Raw genomic sequence first — 20,827 nt, 5'->3', positions numbered from 1 at the left:
TTCATTATGCTAGTTACATATACAACAATTTTTTCTTTTGTGTGTGTGTGTGTGCGTATCAGATTTTAAGCTCTAACTTTTGAATGAATGCTAAAGGGGCAACTTTTTATCTGAACTTTTTATATAGTATTAACAAATACAAACACAAGTTTAAAAAATTGCGGTGTCAAAATAAATCTTCAGCAGGAGGTACAGATTCTTCAGCAGGGGGCACAGATTCTTCATCAGTGGGTACAGATTCTTCCGCAGGGGGCTGGGATACTGTGGCAGGGGGCCGTGTCTTTCCTGCATGACAAAACAAACAATGCAGAATATTTTCACATACACATATTTCAATATCTCATGTGTATCATGCACAGCTGACAAGTATAAAAAAAAAATACATTGTACAATCTATTTTGTTCACTATTCTAAGACTTATTCATACAAAGCCATGTCTGGGAAATCATTGCTTATCAACATTACAATTCAGCATCATTGCAATTGATTGACATATTGCTCTACACTGATTTCAATAAGCACTGAACTAATCAGTGTCTTTTAGTAGTAGCCATGACAAAAAGACATTATGGGCATATGTACTCAAGCAGGATTTGAATCTATGACCTTCTGATCTTCGGACAGGCGTCATCTCCACTAGACCACCAAGCTTTCGCCTGACAGCAAGTGGTGGTTCTGATCCTTATGGCATGCAGCGGATACTGCTAAATTATTCAAATTAATGAAATTCTTCCGTCAAGATGCTTCCATTGCAACTGACAGACAAATGGCCCTACACCGACGTAAATAAGCACTAGGTCTGAACTGATCAGTGTTTTGCCAGCAGCCAAAACAATAGAAATCATGGGCATAATGTACTCAAGCAGGATTTGAACCAACGACCTCCTGATCTTCTGACAGGCATCATCTCCACTAGACTACAGAGCTTACGCCAGACAGCAAGTGGTGGTCCTAATCCTTATAGCATGCAGCCGGTACTGCATAATTATTCAAATAAAACATTTCGACAGAGGAAGTTCATGAATTTGAATACAGCATCACTCAAAGAATCTGGTCAACACTAATTCACATAGTTCTTAGAAGTATAATTCAGTTTATCACTTGTATGATGAGCATGTGATCTTAGTTCAAAATGAATGATGCATCAATTGTCTTCCATAAGTTTTACGGTAAATTTGTGTAGCTGTTAGAAAATACACATATGTCAATATTGTCCCACAATTCTACAAGCATTTCAAGCATGTTCATTTACGATGGAGGAAAGAAATTTGGAATTTTGATACGTTTCACTTAACTTTTTTACAAAATTCATCAGCCAATAGACAATCATCAATTATGATACTAACCATACATTGCTGAATGTCTTGGAAGAGCTGGCAAAGATTGTGTTGTTGCGTGCTGTTCAATATCTTGAATAAGCATCTCTTCTACTTGGACACGACACATTCTGCCACATATCTGGCAAGACACCTGTGCATGGTACAGTCATGATGCTCTGCAAAGTCTTTGACTAAGATATTTCAGTGACAAAGGCCACATTCTCTTGCTGCCTAGTTTGAATACTGTTGCTCGGAAGATGCAGGTTGTTGAAGCCGAGCAGATTGTTGAGGTTGAGCAGGTAATGGAGGCTGAGCACATGCTGACACTGACTCAGTTGCTGGATGCTTTGTTGCTGCAGATGATGAGATGCTTGTCACAGGTGAAATGCCTTCACTGCTTTTCTTAGTCGGCTGTTTGTGAGAAAAATAAATGTGAATTCCAATGTAATACACCTCCACATACTTGTCATGACCATAAAAATTCAAATTTAAAGAAGGATAATAACAAACTGCTGTAACCATTAGACCTAGATAACTGGAAAGAATAAGAAACAATCTTTCAAATGGGTAAGATATTTTTGATAGCTATGTATGTTACTGTTGTTATTGTGCTGATTTAATGTAATCAGATGGTTCATTCTTTGTCGCAAATTACAAGGACTTCTTGATATCTATTTAACAGGAAAAGAGCTCCAATTGAATCCATGGGACAAACCTGAACACTGTAGCACACAATTCACTTCCCCAAACAAACAAACAAACAACAACAACAACAACTAGAAATGTCGCTATGGCGACTGGTATGCCTCTGCCATAATGCATCGTTCTCCTAATAGGTCTATAGTACAACATCTTGACAATGTGTGATTACAGTTTCACATAACTGGCAAAATATTAGAATGACAGGTTTGTCACAAATGTGTTGAATGTTCACTTTCCTTGAACTAGCTTTAATTGGATGGATGGCTATACTGCCTAAGAGTGCAGGTACAATTGTATGTGGGGATTTGAGAATCTTCACTTGACTTTTGACACTTTTATAAGTCTATGCATTTAGTAACTTTCAAAGTATGGAGAAAAAGTGTAATTCATGTATTAAATACTACAATTTTTGCATTCTTACTTGGCCTTTGACCCTGGACCTTAGACCCTAAGACCCTAAAATTCCCGAGAGAATCACCGTCAGGTAGAACATGCATTAATCTGTACTAAGTTTCATGATGATATCTTGAGTCACTTTCAAGATATGGAAAAAAAGAAGAAGTGAAATTTAGCACTTTCACTTGACCTTTGGGCAAGAAACTTCCTAGAAAATCTCTATTGGGCAATATATCAAGTTTCAAGAAAAATCTTGGAAATATTGCAGAAATATGAGGGAACAAATGATATTTTGATTTGACCTTGATCATTGACCCCTGACCTTTGACCCATGATACCTACATTCCCTAGATGATCACTGCTGGTAAGTACATGCATAGATGTAATTACATTATATGAAGATGCCGTGAACCATTTCCAAGATATGGAGAAAAAAGGGTGAAATTTCAACATTTTAACTTGACCTCTCACCTTTGAACTTTGACCTCATAATTCCAAACTCTCTGGAGAATCTTTATTTGGTATCACATGCTTGCATCAAGTTTAAAGAAAAACCTTCAGGCATTGCATAGATAAGAGGAAAATAGTGAAATTTTGGAGCCATTTGACCTTGACCCTTTGACCTTTGACCTTGAGCATGAGCACCTAAATGTTAATAGGCACAACTTCGTTCACTCATGCATATACATACCAAGTCTTATTAGGATGCCTCAAAGGTTTTTTTTTTTTTTTTTTTTTGCGCTGTCTACAAAATTCATGGCGGACAGAAGGACGCACGGACGGACGGAAGGACAGACAACCTGAAAACATAATGCCTCCGGCGACACTTCGTGGTGGAGGCTTAAAATTGTAGGCTGAGGGTCAGAATTTCATTTCAAAGGCATATTTGGAGCTTAGTTCATAACTGAAAAAAAAAAATAGCATTCAAAGACAAACACTAAATTCATGTCCACTCCGAGGTACAATCATTCTCATCCCTCTGATACATTATTACAGTCCTGGGCTGAAAGTCATACCAAAAGTCAAATTGTAATTTCAACATACAAATAGTTTATCATGTAGAATCGCAATAACACATTTTGGACAAGAACTTGCTGGTACAAAAAGATTAGGTCTAAGGCATGACTTCTGAGATGAATGACTTCAAAATTGGTACAGTTTAGTGTGCACAAAGTATTTCACCAATTTCAATATATGTTTTATTTGGACTTTTTTAACTGACATTTCAGACAGACTTCTATTCTTTTTCATCATACATAATATGATCTAGAGGCTGCAGCTGAAATTAGACTTTCTTCACTTCTTTCCAATATTGCATCACTTTAAATTCCCCAGCAAACAATCTCTGAACCTAATATATAATGTATTGGACATTTACAACAGTCTGTATGAACTCTGCATCACATGTACAGCTATGCTTTGCAAAACATGAGGATGGAAATATTTAATCTGACAACTCAGGGGACTTTCTGGGTGTTATCCTCCCCCCTTACAAAAAACAAAAACAAAAACAAAACAAAAACAAAAACAAAGCAAAACAAAATTAGAAAAGCACTGAGAGCGCAGATCTCCGCCAAGCATGCAGCTCATTTCCACCACTGATCTTGTTCTTCCATCCACCCATGTACTTATAGCATTGTGTGCTGAATGTCGCCGGATTTCCCAATATAAAAGCCTTTGTTCCGTCATAAACCCTCAGCTGCATGGCAAGCCTAGCCCTAGCAGAAACTAGACCATGCACTTTAGTGCGCGCATGTAAACCTCAAATACGTGCAGCCTGAACTCCCAAGTTCATTGACCCTACCTGCCGAAATATAAAAAATCCTTCATAAATTCCCCCAAAATTCTCGGATCACTACCAAAAGTTAATCGTTTGTTACTTGTGTCATTCTAAACCTTTCCTGCAAGTTTAATCCAAACCGTTAACTACTTTTTGAGTTATGTTGCACACGGACAAACTAACAAACACACAAACCATGAACGAAAACATAACCTCCTCCCTTGGTGGAGGTAACAAAACAAAACAAAACCAAAAAAAAAAAAAAACTCACCTTGTGGGAGGGCCTATTGATGTTTGCAGGCCAGCACAGCTCCAAACACACCAACAGCTTGCTTCTTCAGATGGAACCATGAAGGTGGCAGGCGTCAATCCTCTTTTTCACCTCCTTCCACTTTTTTTTTTCCACCTGGTGATTGGCCTACACCAAACCAATATTGTCCTCTTGCACACAATCTCATAATATGGTCCCAACAGCTGTACGGCTTCCCAGTCCTGGTCATTTTGCATGCTGAACTGTAGTAGTCTGTAGACAACAGAAGAGAAAACGGTAGAAGGTTTGACCTTTTTAATAGCATACTTATACTGTCCTGAGTTACTCAGGAGCGGATCCAGGAATTCCATAAAGGGGGGGGGGGGGGGGGGAGAAGGTGTAAAAGTACTGCTTTGAAATACAGCACAACTCTTTCTACATTTCAGTGCTTACTGAAGTGCTCCTTTTTTTAACAGTTACCCATGATTGACTAGACAACATACTTTCTATCCTGTCTTACTGCATGTGAGTGTATGTGTTGTGCGTGTGAGTGTATGTGATGGTGTCTTGTTTTATCTACTCGACTTCACACAGAATTATTTGTAATGTTGCCAAATATTTTCCTGTGTAGGCATCCTACTGTATAAGCACTAGATGCTTTCAAGGCTGCCTGGCTCTCGTCGTAAACGCCACTATTATTATACTGTATGTTTTTGTGTTTTATTTTGCTAAATAAATAGCCTAAATTGGCCTCAATCAATTAAATGAATTCAATAATAATAGCTTTAACAATTTATTGCTATCATTATCATCACCGTCATCATCATTGTTATTACTATTCATGGCATGAGATAGAGGGACTAGACGAGAAACAAAGAACAACATACGAGATACCAAACAAAAAAATTAAGACTAGAGAAGAAGAAACATGTACAATGTATCACCGTTTAAGATACACTGTATGCTGAAATGGAAGTTTACCTTACACAGAACAGAACATTGATGTCAAACTGTATGTGAAAAGAACTGTTGACAAACATACTTGTAGACATACTTGTCATACAGAGAGAACTACATGTAGTACAGGCTAGATTGTAAGACTTAGTGTGACAGATGACTATCAGCCAGCTTACCATCCTCAACCTGACCCCAAGTCAAATTTGAAGTGACAACAATTTGATTTTGTCACTGTAAGGGATCACCACTTGGCTAATTGTATAATTTCCTTTACCTCATCATCCTTCCTATTTCTGTTAACATTTCCCTTGTTTCATCTCAACCATAATTCTCTTCACCAATGTTCTTCTCTCTGCTGCATTTCTGTTATTAGTGATAACATTTCCCTTTAACTTACTGTTCTTAATCTGTTCTGTATAGTTTCTAAAGCTAGGGTCCCAGACCCAGCTCTCCTCCTCTGTCGTCATTATAATGAGACAAAGGACAGAATGTAACATTCATCAATCAACCGCACTTAATCTACAACATAAGACTCCGGTGACATATAAATTGTCTATTGGGTCAATCCACGTCAAATCATCCAATTTTCAGAAAAGTTGTCACCCGACCCCCTCCGACTTTCTTTAAAATCGCACCAAATGTTCCCCAAAGTGTCTGACGGAAAATCCCAAAATATTTTGCCCCAAGGTCAATTGGTTGCTAAGATACAGCCTCACATAGCAACCGGTGCGCATTCCAAAAAATTAGTTAAAAGAAAATTAGGCATTTTTGATTGACTGTTTTAGCTTGGATATTTATGCAAAAGTGTTCATTATCTGGAAATTGAGAGAACTTTATAGGCTTTGCAAGAAAAACTGACTGTGACGCGAAATTGACTTTTCGTTAACGTGCACGAGGTCACCGAAAATGGTGTTAAATGTTAATTTTGAAAATTTTAATGCATATTTAGAAGCTAATATCTTCCACATTTCATCACCTTAGGTTCTAAAATATTATGCTGTTGAAGGCTTTGACTTGCTCAGTAATTTTGAAAAAAATTGGACGCATTCATGATCACCGTTTTTACGGAGAGCGCCCTCAAAGTTGACAAAAATGAAAAATGTGCCAAATTCAAGGTCACGGATCACCCTTCGTCCCACCTAGGAATAGCATCAGTTTTTGTATATTGATAGACATTTACCTATATTATCTTTGGTTACCAAAGAAATTTTGCTCCCGAAATGTTCAATGGCAAATTTACCCCACCGAAAATGGTCGTAAACGGCCAAATTCCCATGTAATATCACATAATGGGTTTAGAGGACATTTTAAATGTCCACGCTTTCAAGATGAAAAGCACTAGCCCTGTGATATTTGCAGTAGGGATAGTCTGTTATACATATTTTAGTAATATATACCACAAAACACTTTTATTACTTAATAATGACCTTGAAATTTAATCCAAAATTTGATAAAAAACAATAAATCACTCCATTTTCCTCATTGCACTGCATGTAAATGTGTTTTGAAAGACTTTTCACAGAGCAATATTTCAGGAATTATGAAAGCTGACAGTCTACCATATTAGGGTGCTAAACTATTTCTGCTCATCTTTCAGATTTAGTGTCAATTTGATCATGAACGTTATATCTTTGACCTTGAAGTGCTTCTAAAAATAGCTGGAAATTTGTTAACTACAACAGTACACAAACAACAGGTGTTTTATGGCATGATATACTTGTGATTCTTCCACAAACACAGAAGCTTTTTATGATGTAAATGTTATATACTGGAATTAATCTATACGTGTTTGCAAGATATGTTACAATTAATTACTCTGTTCTGACAATGACCCTCAATTTCAATCAAAAAAGGGGACGGTAATATTTTGTGATTTTGTGTGCATTTCCTATGGAAAACAGTGCCTTGTGGTGAAACTCATAAAAACTTGACCATTTTTACTATCTATCAATTTGATTGGTTAATTCTATTCTAGTTATGGTAGAAAAGTGGGCTGTGACAATTTCCAATAAAAAAAAAAACATGGTTATGCTGCAGAAAATAAAAAACAAAGAAATACATAAGAAATTCCAAAAACAAGAAAATACATAAGAATTGAAATGATTTTGAAAGTTTTCATTAGGTACAAAACAAATTCCCCGAAAAAGAAGACTCTCAGTCCTTTTAATGTGCGTTTCACCGGCTAGAATAAGAATTTTTTAATGTCCATAATTATCAATTATTATTACGTACTTTAATACAGGTCTTTATGGAGAGGAATTTCTTATGATTTTGAAGGTCATAAATTGAGGGTCATTGTCAGAACAAAGCAATTTATTGTAACATATCTTGCAAGCATGTATAGATTAATTCCAGTATATAACATGTACACTATAAAAAGCTTTTGTGTTTGTGGAAGAATCACAAGTATACCATGCCATAAAACACCTGTCGTGTGTGTACTTTGTGGTTTACAAATTTACAGCTATTTTTAGAAGTACTTCAAGGTCAAGGGTATAACATTCATGATCAAATTGACACAAAATCTGAAAGAAGAGCACAAATACTTTAGAACCTTAATATGGTAGGCTGTCAGCTTTCATAATTCTTGAAATATTGCTCTGTGAAAAGTCTTTCAAAACACATATTTATATGCAGTGCAATGAGGAAAATGGAGCGATTTATTGTTTTTTATCAAATTTTGGATTAAATTTCAAGGTCATTATTATGTAATAAAAGTGTTTTGTGGTATATATTACTAAAATATGTATAACAGACTATCCCTACTGCAAATATCACAGGGCTAGTGCTTTTCATCTTGAAAGCGTGGACATTTAAAATGTCCTCTAAACCCAATATGTGATATTACATGGGAATTTGGCCATTTACGACCATTTTCGGTGGGGTAAATTTGCCATTGAACATTTCGGGAGCAAAATTTCTTTAGTAACCCAAGATAATATAGGTAAATGTCTATCAATATACAAAAATTGATGCTATTTCTAGGTGGGACGAAGGGTGATCCGTGACCTTGAATTTGGCACATTTTTCATTTTTGTCAACTTTGAGGGCGCTCTCCGTAAAAACGGTGATCATGAATGCGCCGATTTTTTTCAAAATTACCGAGCAAGTCAAAGCCTTCAACAGCATAATATTTTAGAACCTAAGGTGATGAAATGTGGAAGATATTAGCTTCTAAATATGCATTAAAATTGTCAAAATTAACATTTAACACCATTTTCGGTGACCTCGTGCACGTTAACGAAAAGTCAATTTCGCGTCACAGTCAGTTTTTCTTGCAAAGACTATAAAGTTCTCTCAATTTCCAGATAATGAACACTTTTGCATAAATATCAAAGCTAAAACAGTCAATCAAAAATGCCTAATTTTCTTTTAACTAATTTTTTGGAATGCGCACCGGTTGCTATGTGAGGCTGTATCTTAGCAACCAATTGACCTTGGGGCAAAATATTTTGGGATTTTCCGTCAGACACTTTGGGGAACATTTGGTGCGATTTTTAAGGAAATCGGAGGGGGTCGGGTGACAAGCACTGGATGATTTGACATGGATTGACCCTATTAGTAACCCTACTTGTCATATACCGGTCATAGAGAACTGGTTGAGGCTAGACTGTGTGACTTTGTGCGCAATGCTAAATGGCAATCAGCCAGCTCGTCACCCTTGTCCTGACCTAAGTCAAATTAGTAGTGACAATTAACAATTCGTTGTTGTTACTGCCACATGCCCAAAATTGGTAGACCCATTATCTGCTTTACATCACCTACTCCAAAATTCCCTTTACAGTGACAGCATGCCATAAAAGCCTTGGCCATAGACACGCTGCATTTACATCACAACGCAGCAAACACTGCACTGGCACTGGTCTGACGCTCCAAGAACATTAATAGGCCCTAAAAACCACTGTTACACGAGCAAATTTTCAAAGATTGTTAAATTTCTGGTCTGACATGACAGGTAAAGGCCAAATCGTGATGTCGGTCCCCTCTCGTTCTGCGTGTGTGTTCATAATTATATACAATTGTATGTGCAAAGTCTACAACTCACAAGAAAGAAGTCCCCGGCTTTGACGAAATGACTGGAGGTGAATGGAGTGGGGACCTACATTGTATTTTGCGATAATGCCCACGTAAAACAACCAATACAACATTGTCAAGGCCAACTGAAAAACAAAAACAAAAGTAGGCCACTACTCTACAGAACCAGTTATGGGAACAGAATAGGGAAAATGCATGCCCATGGCATGGGTTAGTCACTGTAAAGTGTGCAGTGCCCTATCTAGCTGTGTTTAACTGTGGAGTTATACATGTACAGTTACTCTAGATCTGGTATACAAGCAGCAGAAACATTCATGAAAATTAGATTTAGCAGGGGAATTTAATGAAATTAACTTTCAATATGCTAAGTTACGTAAAAATTGAAGCAACGAGTGGATCTAACGTTAGAACCTCTATACCGTATACCGATACCGTACTAACATTGTGAATATTTTAAGTAGATTCTACAGTTGTATTTACTTTTGAATTTTGGTTATATAGAGCCTAGGTAGTAACGTTAACTATTAGAGTAACATTTTGTCATCAACCTCGAAATGTAGTGAGGACAAAACTAAATCATGTTTCAGTGTCAGTAAATATAACCACAGTAGATTAACTCGATGAAAGACGGAGTGGTTTAGATTCTACAATATCCGCTTTGGGAAATAAATTAAGAACTGCAGAGACAACCTGGCCACTGCACTGGCACTGTATGTAGACCATACGCAAAGCACGACAATAAGCGTTGACGCGTGCTTGAGAAAGTAACTCCAACACCAACATTTCCTCACACATGTATCACCCGGGTATTTCCCTACACACGTTCAATTAGTATTATGAGATTCTTACTCACCTTTACCTTAGAAGGAAGTAACTTTTCTCGAACTGGCATTCGCAAGAAACATCAGACAGAGGTTCGACCGATCCACCTGCCTCACCGTGCACCACCACCACCGCCGGGAACCGCCGCCGCGCCGCCGGGCGGCGCTCGGCGGCCAGGATTGTCGAGAGTTCGCTCCAGGTTTCGAGTCTCGCGCGTGTTGGTTGCGCGAGAGAGAGCGACGATGATACGAAGACTGTAATTTACATATGCAAATACAGTACTGTGATGCAGCCATTCACGGGCGACGGACGTATCCGCATGCGCAGATAAGGTTTTGACACAGGGGCATAAGTTCGGAAACGTTAGGAAAGTGTTAGGAATGTTAGGAAAGTGTTAGGAAAGTGTTAGGAAAGCGTTAGCAATGTTAGGAAAGTGTTAGGAAAGTGGGTGCCGTCCAATCCCCTCAATCTGCGGCCCCTTTTGTTGGTTTTTTTTTTATGTACTCAAGTGGGCAGCTAATGCAGATCGATCGGGTCACTCATGTTTTCCCAGGCTACTGGGTATTCAAGAGTAACTTTTCCGAACAATGCATGCAAAGAATCTGACTACATAACCGAAACTGCTTATTCAGGAAAAAAATGTATATTTCATCAAAACTAATTAATACAACTGCACAGTTACAAGATAACGTAAAGGAGACACGTACCAGTGTTTAGCCAGTAGAGGCAATTGACAGCATGGGTTTCGTTTCCCTTCAGGGTCTCACACGCATCGTTGGTGTTGAAGTAGGCCCTGGCGGCGACCACCTTCGCGGACACGGCTCCACGGAGGAGAAGCGAAGAGATCAGAAGATTCAGCATGGCGATATCAATCCAGTTCCACACCGAGCTCAGGTAGTTCCTGTACCCTTCCTGGAAGATCTGCTTGATTTCTCCCCACAAGAGCCCTACGATATGCGCAGACGAGGGGACGTGAGGGTAAACAAGAGAATTGATCATTCAAACTCATAAATGGTGGTGGAAAATGAACTCCCGGTATTATTCCATTACCCGTTAACTTCTTACATGCCGGTTAGTTTGTGTTTGGTCTGGTATACCAGCGATTATTACTTTGACTTCTTAGCACTTCCTGCATATGAAGAGTTTGTTCGCAAAAACCGATGAGTCCATTTTTGAAGATTTTGAAGTACGGTCTCTGTCATAAAGTACAAAATAATACCTTTTAAATGATGCATTGGTCACTTCATATAAAGGTATATTTTTGAAGTTACGGTCAAAAGAAGCAAAATTTTTCTTATTACTTTCTATATTTTTCTTGACCTATAATCGCAAATATCTCCATCTGGCAAATATGGACTTATCGGTTTTTGCAAACAAACTCTTCATATATCTCTTGTTCTTACTCTTCTCCTCCTTCTCCTATTTTTGTATTCTTTTCTCATCTCGATTTCATAATTTCATCTGTGTTACTGATTTAGTTTAGGCTTTTGTCCATGTTGCTGCTATCGGATGATGGTGCATACTATGCTCCCGTCTTTTAGCTGGACGAGATGTGTCACGCGACCACATGCTCTGTACATGTTTAAATCAACCTCTTATCATCAATCCATCACCAATCCAGTGTACGTCTGTTGAAAGGAAACGAGAGAGTATTACATCCTGGAGATCACTCTATGTGACAACTAAGAGCTGTTTACCTCATCCGTCATATTGATTTCTCAATAGGGAAATGCGTTAACATTAGGCCGTTGGCGTGATTGGCTACACTACGATACGTTTTCGCTCCAATGTCTACACCGAAAATGTCAACCGTTATTCTCTCGTGAACAACAACGTACCTAATACAAAGATCGCCATAATCCACTGCAAGAAGGAGAGGTTAGTTTGTCTCACGAGGCACCTTCCCGGCGACCCTTCGAGTGCTTGCAGCCTTTGGGATAGGAGAGGACAGCATCCGATGGTCATGGAAGGTCCCAAGAGGTACTGGGACATCACGGATTCGAGGAAGAGGATGAGCAGGAAGCACACGTACATCGACGCATGCGTCATGAACTTCGTTCTCGGGCTCCTCATGTACTCCGCAATCTAGAGGGAATTCACAGCTTAGAAATTATTCACAGTGGATACTCGGCAAAAGAAGTTCATTGCATTCGTGTGTTTTGACAGTCATCTTGCTCATGGGTATGCCACAATATTTGTATTTCGGCAGTCTTTTTGAAGTATTTTCATTGGGACATACATTACAGCAACATTGTCAGAGAATGAATTTAAGAAACACTAACATAATATCAGCAACTACTGAGTATAATGTTACTAGAAATATTAACAGTTCATAAATAACAATAAGCAATGTAGTCCGTCATATCCAGCATGACCAGTGGAAATTTGAGTTTTCATTTTTTTTTTGGGGGGGGGGTGGGGTGGGGGTTGATATGAGTTTAACACCTAGTTTTGATATGTTCTCTTTTGTTAGATGGAATTCTCACAGAGAAAAGGCAACTGTGCAGTTTTAAATTGACTCAAGATGGAAACAGGGATACAACAGTGTAATGTATGGTGATGTATTACTGGATGCAGTACCAAAGAGACAGGACTATAACTGTGGTCGATATATCATAGATCTTACCAAGGGATATCATTGAACCGCAATACATTTGATTATTATCTCGCTAAAGGGCAGTGTCGTCACTTTGATAAGGAGGATTTGTTATTCACCTCAAGACCACAGGGATGAAAACAATCATGTAGTTTTTTTTTTCCCTTTTTTTTTCTTTTCTGAGGAAATAGGACCAACATTATGCATCACAGTGATTTTTGGCTAGCCTGGCCGCAAATTTGGGTAGGAACAATGTTGGGTATTAATTTCATCTTTAGAGCCTTTTGGATTTGACCGGGACGTGATTATTGTTATGCCTGTTATGGGAACATAGGTGTCTTCTTATGTGATGTTATACAAACTAGTACCTGTCCTCGTTAATATATGAAGAACAATGTCTTAATTGGTAGTTAGTTATTCGGATCCAAGGAGATGGGACCACGGATACAATGTTTCAGCTTATTTCGGCAGGAGATGAAAAACAACAACAACAACAACAACAACAACAACAAACGGTGACACGACATTTGCTCATCCGACAATTACTCGGGTCTTATTTTCTCAAAGGACTAAGGTAAGGGATGTGATAAGGTTTTAGGTTTAGTTTGATGTGCGTGCTAGGATTAGGATTAGGTTGATTTTTTTTTTTAATTTATTTATTTATTTTTTTTTTTGGGGGGGGGGGTGGTGGTTAAATTTATGTTTGGATAAGCATGTAGATATTTCATGGGGACAGTATTGTCACACACATGAGCAAATGCCATGGAACCGAGAACAATATAGTGTTACCTCCAAGTTCATGGAACCAGACATTGATACTGACTAGAACCTTGGCTATAGGTTTAACTTGCAAAATATAGTCATATCACCACCAGCAAATCGTAATTATTAACCGTTTCTGTGCCAGGGACTTTGGACAGTGTGTACAATGCTATGGTTTCTTTTTTCTGTGCCAATCAACGCTCAAAGCAATCAGAGGGTTAAACAAAGTCATTTTACCTTTCCGAAGGGATACGTCCAATAGATGAGGGTTAGGACTGGCAACATGGCCATGAGGCCGACAGTGATGAAACACTTGATGAGCGGATGCCACTGGCGAGCAAGGCTGGGCGTTCCCTTATACCAAAGGGTCGCTAGATGATGTTGGCAATGGGGGTGAGCGACGAACTGAAGTAGATACACACACACACAAAGTTAGTGTCTTTTAATTAAATCTTCTTGAGTCTGTACGCACTACGCTATTCTTACGTTTCGATTTTCATTCTTCAGTGTGTAGGATTGTCTTGTACAATTGTCTATCGTTATCAAAGTAAACGGATTGGGTTGGAATCTCCAAAACATTGCGATAACAAAGACTTTTTAAAAATACTCCAGATAGCTCTACGATGAAACATTATAATCATTATTATTACCTATGTTATGAGGTAGTTTATATGAGGTAGTTGGTATTTTGATCGGTCGTCGAGGTCAGCGGGCGATATTAGTGCGTATCACCCATCATCCGGGTCTCGTCATTCACTTTACACGTAAACATTCCAGTCAATCACAAATGAGGACACATTCATACATCCGGGACACACGCACCGCAGAAGAACGCCAATAAATCAACTCACAGAATACAAGGTCAACCACTACCAGTAGCACTACGCGTCAAACAATGACGAGTCCATTTTTTGTGCTCAATAACTGCACAGTGACCATCAGTTATTACAACTCTCCAAATTGAAACAGAAACAAAAACAAAGTGTAAATACGTTCAGGTGTATGAAGTTCGCCTGTTACAACTATGTATTTTGGAAGTAGTAGTTGAATGATGTACATTGGTGAACGATTTTGCAATTATTCGACATGTTAGTGATGATCTACAGGTGAGTCAAATGTGGCTTGATCTATCGTAGTGTATAGCTGTATTCATATATTTTCCTAATTTACCTAGGGGATAGGTAATAATCATGATATTGACTGGCCTTGACGAAGATACCAGAAAATATTGCCCGCACTGAAAGAATATTTTCTGGTATCTCCCTCAAGGCCAGTCAATATTATATAAATATAATAACCATCAGCATCTTGTGTGTGTGTGTGTGTGTGTGTGCGTGTGTACACATCTTTACAGTTCTCAAAATCATGCTCTTTTTTCCGCATTAGAAATAATGTAATGTGATTTTTTTTTTCCTGCAGACCGGTGTTAAACACTCAAACATCATAGAATGATAAGACTTTCATGCTATCAAGGTCTGAAAGAGGAAATCCACCCCGAAGTAGTTTCCAAAAGAAAGGAAGGAATGGGATGTATGTGTGAGTAAGCGTGTGTGTGCCAACAAAAGTTAATGAAGGTAGATCTTTGTTTTTGTCAACTGATGAATTATGTACTGGGTGTTACAAAAAACATTTCCCACTTTTGATCCTTTATAATTTAAAGCTATATATCAGATAACACTAACATTGATATGAGCAATAGCTGAATAGTGTACAATTTGTTGGAGGTAATTTTAAAATGAAAGCATGATTCAGTTTTGTTAAAATCAACATTGATTTTTCAGTTAGGTTTCAGATTTTGCTATATTTTCAACCCTCTGTACAAAACTTTAACTTTGCACAGGGGTTATTGGTGTGTATAAGAGTGTGTTGTTGATACCCAGACAATGGTCCTGGACAATTGCCAGGACTGGAATGCTCTATTAAATATTCACGAGGAATTCCACTATTGCAGGTAGTCTTTATTCATTCTGAAATGTGGTGTATGCAAGCACATGGAAACATGTGCTTACTTCTTTCATTTGCATGCATTTCACCCTGTGTCATGAATTCAGACTGGCAGTGCTCAGGGCAATCCTCATGAATAAAGCATTCACGTGCCTTGCTGCAGAGCTCTGAACAGGTGGTAGCCATGTCCATTGTTCAGGGTCATTGAAAGCACACACTCACATACACATCATTGGTTCCTGACTGTGTAAAGTTCAAGTTTTGTACAGAGGGTTAAAATTTGATCAAAATCTGGAACCTAACATTGAAATAAATATTGGATTTCATGAAACTTATATAGGCTTTCAAATTCAAATTACCTCCAACTAAATTGTACACAATTCAGCTATTACTCATATCAATGACAGTTTTATCTGATGTATAGTTTTGCACTATTAAGAATCAAATGTGGGAAATGTTTTTTGTAACACCTATAGTACATAATGTGTTATATTATCTTGTGTGTGTTTTGGTCCATGTATTTGTTTCTTTGTAATGCTTTGTATACTGTTTTATATTTTGTCAAATAAATGAAATGAACTGAAATGAAAGAGAAAAAAAAATCCTAGAAGACGTTCCAAAAAATGACAAAAATCGAATGGGAAATAAGGAAGATAATGCCACTTTGAAATTTCACATGTCGGAAAACATTCTTTACCAGTCCTTACAAATATTTGAAATTAATTATCAAGTTGATGATATCATGCCCTCACAATTTTTCATGCATCTCTTATTTATGAAATTCTGAAAAATAGTTAATTTTAGTTAATACAGGTTAAACACATTCCCATACAGAAATATATCAAAAGTAGCATTTTTGTTTGGGTGGTTTTAAGCCAAGTATTATATTCATCCAACTGAAATATGGGATTTTTGTCATTTCCGTATATAAAATCAATAAGATATTGTGAGAGCATGACATCATCAACTTGTTGATTTCAATGTTCATAACGACTGTTTTCGGGAAAATCGTAAAATTCCAGAATGTCATTTGTTCCGTATTTCTTAAGATTTTTATGATTTTTGCATTGTTCTGCAGGAATGTTTTTTCTCTTTCTCACGAAATTGAACACATTTTGGAGTGGATTTCTTTTTGAAACGCGTTAGGCTGAAAGCTCAATATTCAAATTCATTCAAATTCATTTTTTCAGATGCAAGTTTCTTCACTTTGTCTCCCTCTTTCATTTCTTTCTTTCATTTAATTCATTTTTTCATCGCAAATTCATTCATTCATTCATCAATTCATTCATTCATCGCAAAGAGCAGGGTGTTTAACCCGGTGAAGTGGTCCTGCCTCACACCCAATTGGACCCCATGGAAGACCAGCTTAGTGTAGCTGAATATGGGGTATCCAGCCATCTTCTTAGATGGAAAATGAACAAACAAAACAAAATTGAAAAGGTCGACTAAATGATATGAATCGGAGAGATGAAACAGAATGAGAAATACCTGCTTTTGTTTGTATTTGATGGCCAGATCGAGGCGTGGGAGGGAGAAATCTTTGTCTTTCCCCTCCGTCGTGGGTTTATCCGGTGCCTTGTGTTTACGGAGTGTGTTGGCACCCTCTGCCGCTTGACTTTCGATGGCGGTGGTGGCCTCTTGGGTCAGGATAGTCTTTACCTCATCCGTCGTCTGGCACATGTCGAGAAGGTCTGACGCAAACTCTTTGCACTGCTTGGCGAGTTCGCGATATTCATTCTAAAAGGGCAATATTTACAGAAACAGCAAAAAAAAAAAAAAAAATTCCGTTTTTCTTTCGTAATTTGATTGTTGAATCTTAAATCGCCCTTGCTTTCACCTTTGTTCATGAATTATTTTGTATAGCTGACCGTTACTTAATTGTCCTTTATCTGCTTGTGACAGAGTCGTGTCAAATTGAATATTAAGAGACGACGAGATCTAATTATTATTCACAGGTCTTTTTTCTTCTTAAATAGGAGTAGGCTTATTTGTTTTCTTACCAAAAAAAAAAAAAAAAGGATGGGAGGGGGAGTGCATGCACTAAATTTCCTCCTAAAACAAACCAAAAACCAAAGAGAAAGTGGATTGAGTGAAAGCAGCAACATTAGTAGAACACATCAGTGGAAGTTTGAGGAAAATCAGATAATCGATGCAATAGTTATGAATTTTTAAGGTTTTGGTGTTCGAACCGCTGGATGAGGAGACTACTAGAGGTTATGACGTCATGTGTTGCCAAAAATAATTATAAAGAAAATATAAAGGGAATTCCATTTAAAAAAAAATAGTTTTTCGTGAAAATTACATATTCCATCAACTTGATACTGACATATGTTAAAGGTAGCAATTATTCCCCCCCCCCTTCTTTCTGAAAGCGGTTATAGTCAAGTGCTTTTTTCATTATGCTATAGATTTATTCTAGTGAGCCCACGTTGAAAGACATCAGTGACTTGAAGTTGGTTCACTCAGTCACCGACCCCTGTAATGCTTATAAATCTTTCCATATGTGTTCCTTGTATATTGATTATGCATAATGGGAGTCCCTGCAACCCGATTGGCTAAAACATCGCATCACTCACAGCTTTCCATATGCGTTTAGTGGTTATTTTTACACGGCCTTGGTTTGTGATACTGTTCATGTTAGTGTTCTGGTTTATTATAGGAACTCCGTGGGCCCCCGCAATGTCATATTTAAATGCATCTAATTAATATGGGCAAATGCCCTTGTTTGATAAGCGTTTCGTGTGTCACACTGATTTTATTTGTAATATCAGGATGTTGTACTCGTTAGTCTGTCTGTCAATCAGGTTGTATTTTTTCTATCCTGTTATCATTTTCAGCATAGTGATTCTTTTTTCTTTTTTATCCATCCACTACATCACAACTGGACCTTTTCGAGCGCTCAAAGCGCACCAGCTCTACATTGCGGGAGCCAGTCAAAAACTATTAGCATGTCATTCCTAATGTCCGCTCGGATTTCTGTGTTGTATATATTCCATTGTTATCGTCTCGGAAGCCCTCGGAGACAACCAATTTGTCCTCGTTACATGTTATGTGTGTTTCATGTTTCTCTTCGTTGTTACTGAACTTTCTCGTCTACTTTGTACTGCTCTCTTTTCTTCCCTGTTCGACTTCTTCGCAGCGATCCTCTGCTCATTATGATTTTGACAGAATCCATGTTCTTCGGCTTCTCCAGTGTCCTACCTCACTCTGTTGGTTTCTTATTTTCTCGCAGTATGCACTCGTTCCTGTCATTGAGGCTCGATCGGTAATACAAACTTTCATAGATATGTTCCACATTTATAATGGCTAATTTCCCGAATGCACCGTTTAGTTCTCTTTCAAATAATGACTTTTTTGAGTTATTTAGGCACATAAGGTTAGATTCAGATCCGGTTCGTGGAGTTTCTAATTCACGAGCAATTTTTTATGACAATGCCATCGCTGAAAACTTAAATTCATCTGTAAATGAATTGCCTTATGATTTTGGTGGAGAGTTAACTGAAAATATGTTGTGTAAATATATTACTGTGAATCAATGTAAAGATATTTACGAAAGTTTTTCTGAAGATACATTTTCTTTGTTGCATTTAAATATCAGGAGTTTGAATAAGCATTTTGATGAGTTAAAATCATTTTTAGAGACTGATGCAAATCAGGCATTTTCAGTTATTGGTTTAAGTGAAACCTGGTTAAACTCCAACACTGAAAATTTTTTCAACATTGACGGCTACAATATATTTGCTAATAACAGGCCCGATAAGAGTGGTGGAGGTGTTGCACTGTACATATCGAACGCTTTTGAATGTATTGTTCATGATGAAATTTCCAGAATGGATAATATTGTTGAATCATTATTTTTAGAAATTTACATCCCAGGAATTAGGAATATTGTGGTCGGCATTATGTACAGACCTCCAAACTCCAATATCAAGGATTTTTTAACTTACCTTTCAGATTTGATAAAATCCCCAGTTTTTAAAAATAAGGATTGTTTCTTCCTCGGCGACTTCAATATTGACTTACTCAAGTTGGAAAATGATACTGCCGCACACGAGTTTCTTCAAACATTTTTGTCCTCTTCTTTTCTTCCGCTTATTTCGAAACCTACGCGTGTCACTGATCACTCTGCTACTCTGATCGACAATATGTTTTGTAATACCCTACCCCTTATTAATTCTTATATAATTCTTTCAGATATGACAGACCATTATCCAATTATGACTCATTTTGCGCTTAAAACCTCAGTTAATAATGTTAAATTTTTTTCATCTCCTTTATTGAGTCGTAGAGTCTCGTCTGAAAAGCTAGCTAGTCTTGATGCGGTTCTCGAAACTGTTGATTGGTCAAGAGTTTTTGAAAGTGATGATATTAATTTGTCTTTTGATTATTTCATGGAAACATTTAATTATCATTTGGATAATGTAATTCCGAAACAAAAAAATAAACCAGATTATAAAAAGACACCTAGGTTGCCGTGGATTACAAAATCAATTCTTCGGTCGATTAACAGGAAAAATCGATTGTATTATAGATACAAATTGGAAAAAAATGAGCGATCAAAACGTAAATACACTTTATATAAAAATACTCTAACTATGATTTTACGTTCTGAGAAGAAAAGATACTATTTCAAGCAATTGCAAAGATACAAGTTTGATATGAAAAATACTTGGAATGTGTTAAAGCAAGCTATGAATGTCTCGAGTAAAAAATCTGGTTTCGACAACATTAAGTTGAATGATGAAATCATCAGTGACCCTGTTCACATTGCAAATGCTTTCAATTCTTACTTTTCAAAGATAGGTGAAAGTTACGCCCAAAATATTCCTGCGTCAGAGCATCATTTTACTGAATATTTAGGCCAGCGCAATTCCAATTCTGTTTATTTTACTCCAACTAATAGACATGAGATTATTGATATTGTATCTTCTCTTAAGAACAAGAGGAGTTCTGGGTATGATGATATAGATAATTTCATTCTTAAAGGTGTTATATCTTCAGTTGTTGATCCACTTGTTCATATATTCAATTTGTCAATTTCTAACGGTGTGTTTCCTGACAAGATGAAACTGGCCAAAGTAATTCCATTATTTAAGAAGGGTGATAAATCTGATGTCAGTAATTATCGTCCAATTTCATTATTATCATCGTTGTCCAAAGTTTTAGAGAAACTCATTTATAAGAGAACTATTGGTTTTTTGAAGTTGCATAATATTTTTACTAATTCGCAATTCGGTTTTCGAGAGAAGCATAATACAACTCAT

General features: G+C 37.3%; 1 protein-coding gene across 1 annotated transcript in view; it reads right to left on the bottom strand.

Moving 5' to 3' along the window:
- The window catches only part of LOC140239668 (short transient receptor potential channel 7-like), a 39,403-nt gene that overhangs the window by 12,022 nt on the left and 6,554 nt on the right, over nucleotides 1-20,827 (bottom strand). The window contains exons 4-7 of the mRNA XM_072319498.1: nucleotides 17,052-17,300; nucleotides 13,857-14,024; nucleotides 12,100-12,346; nucleotides 10,969-11,208 (exon numbers count right to left, since the gene is read on the bottom strand). Of these exons, the coding sequence (XP_072175599.1) occupies nucleotides 10,969-11,208; nucleotides 12,100-12,346; nucleotides 13,857-14,024; nucleotides 17,052-17,300 (904 nt within the window). The remainder of the gene's footprint in view (nucleotides 1-10,968; nucleotides 11,209-12,099; nucleotides 12,347-13,856; nucleotides 14,025-17,051; nucleotides 17,301-20,827) is intronic.

This window comes from Diadema setosum, chromosome 16 (assembly GCF_964275005.1).
Source record: "Diadema setosum chromosome 16, eeDiaSeto1, whole genome shotgun sequence".
Taxonomy (NCBI): Eukaryota; Metazoa; Echinodermata; class Echinoidea; order Diadematoida; family Diadematidae; genus Diadema; species Diadema setosum.
This window is presented reverse-complemented; position numbering and strand designations above follow the sequence as displayed.